The 13,041-nt window shown below is 44.0% G+C and overlaps 2 protein-coding genes across 6 annotated transcripts in view; one reads left to right on the top strand and one right to left on the bottom strand.

The window, feature by feature from the left end:
- Positions 1-8,114, bottom strand: part of LOC148508100 (uncharacterized) — a 186,045-nt gene extending 177,931 nt beyond the window's left edge. The window contains 6 exon segments of the mRNA XM_088445156.1: positions 1,585-2,401; positions 4,643-5,078; positions 5,233-5,330; positions 5,450-5,573; positions 5,653-5,844; positions 6,398-8,114. Of these exon segments, the coding sequence (XP_088301282.1) occupies positions 1,585-2,401; positions 4,643-5,078; positions 5,233-5,330; positions 5,450-5,573; positions 5,653-5,844; positions 6,398-6,475 (1,745 nt within the window). The 5' untranslated portion in view covers positions 6,476-8,114.
- A 3,929-nt stretch (positions 8,115-12,043) lies between these two features.
- LOC148508099 (uncharacterized) overlaps positions 12,044-13,041 on the top strand; it is a 31,389-nt gene continuing 30,391 nt past the window's right edge. For 2 of the 5 annotated variants that reach the window (XM_088445263.1, XM_088445259.1), the window contains exon 1: positions 12,045-12,177. Coding sequence is in view for 1 of the 5 variants with exons in the window: in XM_088445262.1 (XP_088301388.1) it covers positions 12,181-12,183 (3 nt within the window). In the remaining 4 variants the exon portion in view is untranslated. Of the gene's footprint in view, positions 12,184-13,041 lie in introns of all 5 variants that reach the window. The other 3 variants (XM_088445262.1, XM_088445258.1, XM_088445261.1) reach the window with 2 other exon arrangements.

Below are 13,041 nucleotides of genomic sequence, written 5' to 3'. Positions count from 1 at the left end.
AAGGAAGTCCATGTGCTTCTGCCCTCCCCCCACGGCCTGGTGGATGCTGGATGTGTTCTGGAGGGATTGTGAGGTCTGTGTTGGGATGATATTGTTGGATATTGGAATAAGCTTGTGTTATGCATGTTGGAATATTATATGGTGCAGTGTTTGCCTGATGTATTAGCAATTGGCATACAATATTCAGTTTGCATATGTATAATAGTAGTAAGAATTACTGGATGCATTCTGCAGTCAAAATAGCTGCCAACATGAGGCCTGTAAACAAAGGAACATGCGGACTAACATCCCCTCCACACAGAACATACAAACCCATCTCCCACCATGCTTTCTTAGCAATCATCTCTCTCATCACTGATAGCATTTGATTAATACTGTTTTATGAGAATTTGTTTGATTATATAAATACACTTTACCTTACCCCATCTGGTGTGCAATGTCCTTATTCAAATGAACTTAATCTAATGATCAAACTGTATATAATTCTGGGTAACATTTAGCGAGTTCATATATATTAATAATAATGTTATTTAATGATAAAAATAGAATATTTGCATCTAATTTATTAGGTTTAAACTGGCAATTGCCTGCATGCACAAACAGAACAAGCAAGGGAAAAAGAAAAATAACCACCCCTTATCAGACTGACAAGTCCACATTTGTAATTTTAAAAACCAGATGTCAGAATGTTCGAAGATAGATTGTGTAAATATATATATATATATATATATATATATATATATATATATATATATATATATATACACACACACAGACACACACACATATGGATTAACAAAAGGGTAGAAAATGACATAAGCAGAGTCATACAGAGAGTAACAAATATCTTGGTGGTAGGTAGGACTTAAGGTGCATACACAAGTAACGATTTTTTTAACAATTTAACTATAACGACGTTGTTAAATTGTTTAAAAAATCTTTCATTTTTTGGGGGTAAACTATGAACGATAATCATCCAGGTGCGCTCCCGTTTGTAGTTCATCATCCATTCTGACTGTCCAACATAATGATTTTCGTTCAGAAAATCATTCAATTTGTACAGAATGAACGATGAACGATGTCCATTCACTGTATGCATGATTAAAAAATCGTTAATCGTTCATGAAAATCGTTGACAAAATCGTTCATTAATTTAGTAACCAACGATTTTTCTAAACGATTTTCGTTCACTTTTTCAAGGGAAAATCTGAACGAAAATCGTTGGTTACTATAATCGTTATGTGTATATGCAGCTTTAGTGAAAGGTTGTTGTCTATCTGGACAGCGATATCAGGTGATAGTGGTGAATTTAAATAATTAGTTTAAACCATATGGGTGGAGCGAATTCAGTTAGAACATCCAGAACACCTCCTGACGGCATAGCTGAGGAAATCAGTCACCTCCCCTGTGAGTGCATATTATATACTATACATTTATTTTAATGCATCTTTATCAAGCCCTATACTATTTATTGTTGTTTAGATGTCCAATCCTCTTTTTATATTAATTACACAGATCCCAATTATCTGCAGATGGATAACTTAAAATATGTGACTAGCTCATAGAAATGCTTTTCTCTTGTGTGAAATCTGATGTCTAAGAAGTTTTGATTTATGTGAAAAACATTTCCCACACTCAGAGCATGGAAATGGTTTCTCAACTGTGTGACTTCTCAGATGTGTAACAAGAGCTGATTTCTGTGTAAAACATTTCCCACACTCAGAGCATGTAAATGGCCTCTCACCTGTGTGACTTCTCTGATGTGTAACAAGATGTGATTTGTTTCTAAAACATTTCCCACACACAGAACAAGGAAATGGCTTCTCACCTGTGTGACGTCTCTGATGTGTATCAAGATGTGATTTGTTTCTAAAACATTTCCCACACTCAGAGCATGGAAATGGCCTCTCACCTGTGTGACTTCTCTGATGTGTAACAAGATGCGATTTCTGTGTAAAACATTTCCCACACTCAGAACATGGAAATGGTCTCTCACCTGTGTGACGTCTCTGATGTGTAACAAGATATGATTTGTTTGTAAAACATTTCCCACAATCAGAGCATGGAAATGGTTTCTCACCTGTGTGAATTCTCTGATGTCTAATAAAAGCTGACTTATGTGTAAAACATTTCCCACACTCAGAACAGGGAAATAATTTATCAGATGTATGAGCTGCACTATGTATATCAAAAGCTGAGGTATCAGGAGAACATTGGTCACAATTAGAGGGATCAGATGATATATCTGCACTGTGAGGTACTAGATGTATATTTAGTGTACCGCATCTGTCTCCTGGAGAGTCCTGTGTGATGTTATCTTCTGTTTTAATATCTGTAGACAAGATGAGATCTCCTTCCAAGGCATTACTGCTTGTGCGTCCATCTGCTGGAAATACAATAACTGTAGTATTATTATTATTATTAATAGCACTTTATATAGCACAGACATACTGAGATGCACTTTACAAAGAATATTTAGTCATTCACATCAGTCCCTGCCCCAGAGGAGCTTACTTACTTATATTCCCTACCACACTGATACACATACATACATACACACGAGGGTTAATTTGTGTCAGAAGTCAATCAACCTACTAGTATGATTTTGAAAGGTTGAAGGAAACACATACAAACTCAACACAGATAGCACCTTGGTTTGGAATCAAACATGACTTTAGTGTAAAAAGATAGCAATGCTAACCCCTACACCACTGTGTAACTATTATGAATGAAGATAGTTGTTTAAGTTGCAGGTACAAACTATGAGGCATTACAAATGTACAAACAACAAATAAGACTCTTGATGAACAGATAAAATATTGGTATAAAATGGCACAAGCACATTATCAGCACGTCATAGACCCAGCCACAAGGATAGGCAGATGGCAGATTACCAATGTATATCTCCCCCCAACTGCAGGCTTTGCTGGGTAACGTTCCCTAGCCATCATCACCGAGCAGGAAGTCTCATTAGCCAGTGACGTTGGTGAACCACAATGCCCATCTAGAACGCCCTCACACATACACATGGGAAACTTGTGGGCAAATTACCAACAACTGCGTCCACACTACACAAAGTTCTCCAGGTGGATATATATATGTAGCTAAAGCAGCTCCTATATGGTCCTCTGGTCATCCTCAGGGAGAGTAGCCCCACCAGAGTCATGCTACTAAATTAGGGTAATGAGTCACTGTATATAAACGATGAGAGGGAAGGAGAGCGATAGGACAGAGCAACACAAAATTATGGCAGTACAGAGCGGGGGAGGCAGCAGGACAGTGTAGGGGAATGGTGCAGAGCACAGAGCGGGGGAGGCAGCAGGACCGGGTAGTGGAATGGTGCAGGGCACAGAGTGGGGGAGGCAGCAGGACAGGGTAGGGGACTGGTGCAGAGCACAGAGTGGGGGAGGCAGCAGGACAGGGTAAAGAAATGGTGCAGGGCACAGAGCGGGAGAGCCAACAGGACAGGGTAGGGGTATGGCACAGGGCACAGACCTGGGGAGGCAGCAGAACAGGGTAAGAAAATGGTGCAGAGCACAGAGCGGGGGAGTCAGCAGGGCAGGGTAGGGGTATGGCGCAGGGCACAGAGCAGGAGAGCCAACAGGACAGGGTAGGGGTATGGCACAGGGCACAGACCTGGGGAGGCAGCAGAACAGGGTAAGAAAATGGTGCAGAGCACAGAGCGGGGGAGTCAGCAGGGCAGGGTAGGGGTATGGCGCAGGGCACAGAGCGGAGGAGGCAGCAGGACAGGGCAAGGGAATGACACAGAGCACAGAGCTAGATAGGCAGCAGGACAGGGTAGAGGAATGTTGCAGGGCACAAAGCGGGGGAAACAGCACAACAGAGTGAGGAAATGGTGCAGGGTGCAAAGCGGGGGAGGCAGCAGGGCACAGTATGGGGGAGGCAGTAGGACTGGGTAGGGGAATGACCCAGGGCAAAGAGAGGGGTAGGCAGCAGTATGGGGTACGAAAATGGTGCAAAGAGCGGGGGAGGCAGCAGTAAAGTGTATGGATATGTCGGACGGCAGAGATGAGTTACAGCAAAAGAGGAAGACAGCAGAAGGGCTGAGCAGGAAACACAGACAGTTCACCAGATAAAGCGCAACAGTACAGAGAATCCAAGCACAGAGGCTAGACGAAGCCACTGTGCAAAGACGGGTGTGTGGTTATAGCTTGACGTGTGTGTGAGAAGGTTGAGTTCGTTCATGTGACGTATGTGTTTTGATGTGTACTATACAGCATATTTGGGCTAGTAACACACAATGACTTGATGTGAGGGGGAGAGGAGTATAATAGGGGCTGAAGGTTCCTGATGTATAAGATACACCAGAGAGTGTGGGGAGGAAACTGGTCAGATCTCTGGGCTGGTAACACACAGTGACATGATGTGAGGGGAGAGCAGGAGTATAATAGGGGCTGATGGATCCTGATGTATGAGATACACCAGAGAGTGTGGGGAGGAAACTGGTCAGATCTCTGGGCTGGTAACACACAGTGACATGGTTCTAGGAGGAGAGCAGGAGTTTAATAGGGGCTGATGGCTCCTGACTCCCCCACTGGACAGATACATTTGTCTCATTAGCAGTGAATGAGCAAGTAGAATATTTAACTCTGTAATTCTGTAATAAGTTTTTATTACTCACATTTACTTATATCTATAGGGATTTCCTCCTCCTTACACTGCTGATTCATATCTTCTTCTCCCTCTATATTGTCTGCCTTCATATAAGTCCCATACGTCTCTTCTTCTCCTTCTATATCTTCTGCCTTCATATCAGTCACATACGTTTCTTCTTCTCCCTCTATATCTTCTGCCTTCACATCAGTCACATACGTCTCTTCTTCTCCCTCTATATCCTCTACCTTGTTATCAGTCACATACGTCTCTTCTTCTCCCTCTATATCTTCTGCCTTCATATCAGTCACATACGTTTCTTCTTCTCCCTCTATATCCTCTACCTTGTTATCAGTCACATACGTCTCTTCTTCTCCCTCTATATCTTCTACCTTGTTATCAGTCACATATGTCTCTTCTTCTCCCTCTATATAATTACTGTTAATATTAGTCAGCTCTTCATCCTAATTAAATCAGAATAAAAAATTGCATAATGTCTGATCTCATTACTTGAGATTACACAGTATACTATCACTGTATAAGACACACACAGCTTCTGTGCAGATAATATAGTAACAGTCACTTTGGTATATTGGAGAGACCCTAAATCCCACCTACCTGATGCCCCTGTGGGATCCTGGGATTCTCCTCTGTACCATCCTGTGAATAAAGAGGACGGGGACATCTCTCTGGGGTATTTCTGTTACTGGGTCCATCTGTAGGAGACACACAGTGACTGAGTACATTGTATACATGTGATTTTCAGGTTATGTGTGTATATAGGGGGCCCCAATATCTGCTCTCTCCTGTACAATAAATGACAGTCTCCTCTTACCCAGTGATGTGATGGGCCGGTGATTCTCCATCTTCACGTCCTTGTACAGACTCCTGTGTTCCTCTATATACTCCCCCTCCTGCATGGAGACATAGACAGTGACATCCTGACACCTTATAGGAACCTGACACACAGAATGATACAGTCATCATCCAGACATATACCCTGGTGTTACAGTATAATCGCCCATTCCCAGCAGTCACCTCTCCAGTCAGCAGCTGAATGATCTCGTTGGTCAGTTCCAGGATCTTCTGGTCATTGTGTCTCCCATGTTTCAGTGAGTGAGGTGGAGGCACCATGATGGGGCTCTGGGTCCTGCTCAGTCCTCCTGACACACGGGGATGGCTGCTGGGTGTATCACACTCACCGGATGTCTTCTTCACTACTATGTAATCCTAAGTATTGGGGAGACATCAATGAAAAGGTCAATTAAACTACACCTAAATGTGGGTGTTTATTCAGTTGATAACTTTGCATAATATACAAGACTATTTCACAATATCAATTCTTGTATCAATCTAATATATATAGGAAAATTTAGAGTATATATTATGCAGATCTGACATATTTGTGTCAGTTACAAAAATCAAGAACATACTGTAAGCAATGTACTAAATCTCAACTCCAGGGAGGACTGTGGGACTTATACTATATCTGAGACCGGCTACCTGCTACTCGGTTATTACGATAGATATGTGATGTCACTGTGATACTCCCAGATCCCCTCACTTCCCCATTCACGTCCCTGTATTATTACTATAGATATAAGTGATGTCACTGTGACACTCCCAGACTTTCTCACCTCCCCAGTCACGTCCCTGTATTATTACTATAGATAAAAGTGATGTCACTGTGACACCCCCAGTCCGTCTCACCTCCCCAGTCATGTCCCTGTATTATTACTATAGATAAAAGTGATGTCACTGTGACACCCCCAGTCCGTCTCACCTCCCCAGTCAACTCGTAGATGATCTCCAGGGTAAGATGTAAAATCCTCTCAGTCCTGTGACTCTTGTCTTTGTCCATCCTCAGTGAATCAGAGAGAATATAGAATGTGTGTTAAATAGTAATAAAGACTCTGGCTCCTCACAGCAGGACTGTCTAGGAATAAATATAATACACATCACAGAGAACACATGTTACACAGTCAGACATGTAACACTGAGTAACCAGGAACCCCTTTCCCCCCCAGCCATAGAGCCCTGGTCAGTGTCTATCAGACATTCCTGTGACCCAGCCCCATAAGACTCCTCAGAGGCCATCACACAACGCTATACTGCATAAGGTTACACCAATGCTCCCCACCTGGCCGGGGGTCTTATACCTGCCAGACACATATCAGATGCTCTATGCACCACTAGAAATAAGTTGCATTGGTGTTAGGACACTGTCCTTTATTTTGAATCTGGCCTGCAGTACCTCTGTGCCACCAGAGGTGATGCTGATGTATTCTGTTATGGTCTCCTAGCAAGCAATTAATATCACTCCCCTGTTTATCACCTGCACCCGCCTCACAAAATATTTATTTCTGCCCCCCACCATGCACCTTGCTGGTCATTGATTGTTTTCCCTGGATTGTATTCCACGACCTGCACCCGATCTCCTGTCTACTGGACTTCTGCTAACTGCAACTCCTGTCTGTGAGTCTGTCTCATCTACTCTGCAGCTATTTGCCTTTGCTTGTATCCAGTCTGTATATCTCTAGCCCATAATATGTGCAGCTAAAGCCAGCTGGGCCTCTGCAAGCTGTCCCTCCTATTGCTGCATGTGACTGACTCATCCACTCTGCAGCATATGGTTCTTGTTTATATCCAGTTTTACAGACCTTCAAGTTTCTGTTTACCACCAGTTCCAGTCCGGTTCATGTATCAACTCCTGGTTTCTCTGCATTGCCTGCACTATGTTTTTGTTTCAATCAACAGTTTATATTTCATTATGCTCCTGACTCCACAGCTGTCATTACAGGTATCCAGTTACATAACAATGGGACAGAAACAGGGGCTTTCATGATCATTTGGTTTCTGTTTTAATTGCACTCTAGAAACGGACAATGTCAGACCCCATAATTACATATAATATAAATTACACAAATGACACTATTCACTATTTCCTAGAGACATATTACATACATACATATAAATAAATAAATACATACATAATCAGAATGGAAAATTGCTGAGGTTTTGTCACAAGCTCTGGGAATGATTCCTGAAATCCCCCATGACTCTCTCCTCGGATATCCCCAATAAGTTATTATTACTCGCACATACAGTATATATGACACATTACTCCATTACAAAGACTCCCGGTAGCTGAGCTTACCGCTATACACTACCGCTATATACTACGTATTGCACTTTTATATGCAACTAATACATTATGTGGTTTCATAAGCAAAATACATAAAAAATTCTGGAATCTTTTCATAGCAGCTGTGACAAACACAGATGGGACCTGTATTGCTTAGAGCAGCTGTGAGTAACCCAGACAGGACCTGGATGACTCAGAGCAGCTGTGAGCAACACAGACGGGACCTGGATCGCTGAAAGCAGCTGTGAGGAACACAGACGGGACCTGGATCGCTGAAAGCAGCTGTGAGGTACACAGATGGGACCTGGATCATACAGAGCAGCTGTGAGGAACACAGACGGGACCTGGATCGCTCAGAGCAGCTGTGAGGAACAAAAACGGGACCTGGATTGCTCAAAGCAGCTGTGAGGAACACAGATAGGACCTGGATTGCTCAGAGGAGCTGTGAGGAACACAGACTGGACCTGGATCACTCAGAGCTGTGAGGAACACAGACAAGACCTGGATCACTCAGAGTGGCGGTGAGGAACACAGAAAGGTCGTGGATCGCTCAGAGCAGCTGTGAGTAATACAAAAGGGACCTGGATTGCTCAGAGCAGCTGTGAGGAACACAGAAGGGATCTGGAACACTCAGAAAAAAACTATTCTGGATAGAACAAAATGGAGATCTCAGAGAGACAATAATGATTATTTCACTACAGAGACAATGGGGCAGATTCAGAGTTGGGTGCAGAAGAGCCTACAGCTGGTTTATCGGCACACACATGTGACTATATGCAAATGGTGCTACAAAGCCCTTCCCTGGTGTATATCTGTGCGTCTGAATGAGCCAGGACTGAGGCAACCAGTATGACCATCCATAGGCGCTGTAATACTGCCTGGTACCTCTTTAGACGCCGCCATCGGTTGCACCAACCCTATGGCGGTGCAGATTATCATCTCCAATTTGAGCGATTGAGCGTCTATGTACGCAAACACCTCAGTCACACGCCCACAACACTCCCATAACACGCCCACAGCGCTCCCATGACACACCAAGAGACTGGAGGAAAGATACTGGAGAGAAAATAGGTACTGGAAGGAAGAGACTGGAAGAAAGATACTGGAGAGAAGATACATAGTGGAAGGAAGATACTGGAGAGAAGATACACAGTGGAAGGAAGATACTGGAGAGAAGATACATAGTGGAAAGAAGATACTGGAGAGAAGATACATATTGGAAGGAAGATAATGGAGAGAAGATACATAGTGGAAGGAAGATGTGCCACCGAAGAGATGAACAGAAAGAAATAATAAGCAATCTTTCTGATCAAGTGCTCAATAAGGCCCAAATTCATCTTCTCAGCCAGGGATTATCCACTGCTGATTGGCTGCTGGTCCGCGAGCTCCAATTGGCTCACGACCAGCGCCCACTTGATTTACAGTGGTGCTTTTAGCAATGCGTGCAGAACGGCTGGGCTGTGTCACCGGAGACACGCTGTGCTGCGGCCAATCCCTGACAGCGTGACAGGGATTGGCAGCGGCACAGCACGTCCCCAGGGACCCGGCTTTTTTAAATGTGAGGCCCCAGGCTTCAATACCGGGTAAAATACATGTTATAGCGCATATTTGCGATCACTGCATCACCCAGACACATCCCCTGGTGTTACAATATAATGGGCCAGATTCAGCACAGATTGCAAGTCTGCAAACACATGCACCCGGCCGCTACGAAATTATGCAAATGAATGCAATCGCAATGCCACCGCAGCACAAAATGCAGACGCCCAAAGCAACATAATGCCGACCTTGCAAGACAGCGACATCGGTAATATCGAGAACCATCGGACACATACGCACAATAGTGGTTGACCAGACCTCATTCTGAAATTGCTAAACTTCCTCTGTGCATCTAGTGCTCAAAATGCGTATGCAGGGGCTTAAGTATGCATGCCCCTGTAACGGCGTCACCACCCACAAACAGTACTTCCTGTCAATCAATGCTGGATGGGTCTGTGTATAGACTGCGATTGCTTTCCTTATTGCAGTGGCTAGTTTGCGCACTGTGATGCATTCGCATGCGCAGAACGCAACAATCAGCAGGATGCTTGCTTAATCAGGCCCAAAGTCTCATTCCCAGCAGCCACCTCTCTAGTCAGCAGATGATGATCTTGTTGGTAAGTTCCAGGATCTTCTGGTCATTGTGTCTCTCATGTATCAGTGAGGTGGAGGCACCGTGATGGGGCTCTGGGGCCTGCTCAGTCCTTCTGATACACTCACCGGATGTCTTCTTCACTACTGAGTAATCCCGTGTATTGGGGAAGACAGCAATGAGAAGGTCAATTATACTCCACCCAAATGAGTCTGATTATTCAGGTGATCACTTTATATAATATACAGAAGACTATTTTACATGTCTCCCTGCCTGTGCCCGCTTTTCCACCCTATTTATGCCCAATTCCTTGTTGGTCAAGGCAAATGGGTCATATGTAAGTGACCACTTTCTGTGGGTTCCAAGTGTGAAATTTCTTGACCAAGGAGATTTAACCCTTGCACAACTGCAGTTTCTTATTCACAATGACAAATCTGGTGCCTGTGCCCACTTTACCAACCTATTTATGCCCAAATCCTTGTTGTACTAGGAAAAATAAAATTTTAAATTGTGTAAGAGACACAATTTATTGTTAATACAATTTAAACATAGTGATCTAACTTGATTTAATTGTATTAATAAAACTAGTATTGAATAAATTGCTGGAGCACAAATAAGAAGTGAATAAGAAGCTGTCCGAAAATTAAGCTAACTTCTGCCTCGTTCTGTGCTGGTAGCTGTGTTATACCCCCTCATATATCACTGTACAGTCCCCTCTCTCCTATATAATAATAATACCACATATCAGTGTGTGCTGGAAGCTGTGTTATTCCCCCTCAGATATATAGTTACCATACTATCACTTTAAACCGGGACACTCATGTATTACGCAGGTTCTGTGGCTGATTAAAACCATATGAAATCCAGGCTTGAAGTCAGCCAGCCACAGAACTTGTGTAACTCATGAGTGTCCAGCTTTAATGGGATAGTATAATAATGGACCGTACATGCGGTCAGATCAGACAACGATCAGATATCGTTGTCTGATCGTCCTACATGTGCTGGATGATCGTTATCGAACATTCAGCGCATGCACCATTCCCCCAACTACTATAATGACCCTCGATCAATGATCGAGGGTCCCTATAGTAAACAAGCTAACCTGGTCGATATCGACTAGGTTGGCCTGCATGCACGGGCGTTGGTCGAGAACGATATCGACCAACCATGCCCGCGCATCATTTGGTTGTTTGAGGGGGCAAAAAAAGGATGATGTAAACAATATTGTTTAAATTGTACTTTAAATCTAATCGTGTGTATGCACCATAAGCCTTCCCTCCTCCCTATATAATATAATTAATAACACATACAAGTGTGTGCTAAGAGCAGTGTTATTCCCTCTCATATATCACTGTACGGCCCCCTCTCCCCTATATAGTAATAAGACCACATAGTGTGTGCTGGGAGCTATGTTATTCCTCCTTATATATCACTGTACGGTCCCCTCCCCCTATATAATAATTATATCACATATCAGTGTGTGCTGGGAACTATGTTATTCCCCCTCATATATCACTGCAAGGTCCCCTCCCCCCATATAATAATACCACATATCAGTGTGTGCTGGGAGCTATATTATTCTCTCTCACATATCACTGTACGGTCCCCCCTCCCCTATATAGTAATAAGACCAAATAGTGTGTGCTGGGAGCTATGTTATTCCTCCTTATATATCACTGTACAGTCCTTTTTCCTCTATATAATAATAATAACACATATCAGTGTGTGCTGAAAGATGTATTATTCTCCCTCACATATAACTGTACGGTCCCCTCCCCCTATATAATAATTATATCACATATCAGTGTGTGCTGGGAGCTGTGTTATACCCCTCATTTATCACTGTACAGTCCCCTCTCCCCTATATAATAATAATAATACAATATATACAGGACACGTTACCTGGCTCAAGCTGTCAGGAATGTCTATGACAAAATGGCAGCTAAAGCCCTTGTAGCCCCGCCCCCTCCTCTCTGTGACTGGTAGACTGTAAGAACATGGCCGCCGGTCACCTTACATGCGGACACCATTACACTATACAATAGTTACTCTAGTGATAAAGCTGTGAGCGGCATGTGAGGTGGCCGCTAGTTACAGGACGTCCTTCCTACTGTGTGCAGCCTGATTGGCTACCCACTGCTGCCAATCACCGCACTAAGGGAAATGAGGGGCGGGGCAGACAGAAGTCAAAGCTACACGGAGATAAGTGGTACGGGCAGTGGTTATCTATAGTAATCTTCTATTACTGAAACCTCCAGGTGAGGATCTCAGCAGGGAGAAGCAGCAGGTAATGGTATGTATTGTTATTATACAGGGAGAGCAGATTGTGGTTTCTCATTATTATCATACAGGCAGTGGCGTAACTAGACCTAGAGGGGTCCCATAGCAAAATTTCCATGGGCCCCCATAGGTCCATATACTGTAAAATAAAAGTATAGGACACTATTTATTAATGCTTTTACCCCAAACAATAATGCAGAAACTGCCCTGCTCTTTATAGGACTAACATCACCACCTAACCCACAGTATGTGTATTTGGGGGAGGTGGTTCTGGAAGTATGAGGGGGAACTGGCAGTAAGGGGGAGTAGTATGGCAGTATGGGGGGGAAGGTAATGTCTAAATCCCCTTCACGGAGAGGACCCTGACGTCATCAGCCAGTGTCCAGCGTCATTCACTGCCATCCAAGTGGGCATAGAGGGGGAATATAACCATGTGGCGAGCGTAGCGATCCACCGTGCCTGAAGCGTGGCGAGCGCACAACAAACTTATTTAAGTGGGGACACTTCCGCCCTCACGCACGTCACTTCCAGGTCCCTAGCATGAAGAGGAAATACAGCCAACCATGGAGCCTGGAAGCATGGAGGGTGCAGTATGGTCAGCAACAAGAAAGGGGGTGTCTGCTAATAGGGAGAGGTTAGGTCAGGTAGCAGGGAAAGATGTACTGTATGTGGTAGTTAAGACAGGAGCAGAAGGAGGGGTGTTCTGGAAGCAGGGAGGGATGGAAGGGGGTGTCTGGAGGCAGGGTGGGGGGGGCTAGTGCAGGGTCTCTGGTAGGTGGGTGGAATGATGTATGAAGGTAGGGAGGGTGTGTGTGTGGGGGGGTCTGTTTAGGGACAGGGGGGTGAGGTGTCTGGAGGCGGGACACACATA

Source organism: Taudactylus pleione, unplaced genomic scaffold (assembly GCF_031769625.1).
Source record: "Taudactylus pleione unplaced genomic scaffold, aTauple2 ptg000377l, whole genome shotgun sequence".
NCBI classification, from domain to species: domain Eukaryota; kingdom Metazoa; phylum Chordata; class Amphibia; order Anura; family Myobatrachidae; genus Taudactylus; species Taudactylus pleione.
Note: the sequence above shows the minus strand (reverse complement) of the source record. Positions and strands in the feature narration are given on the sequence as shown.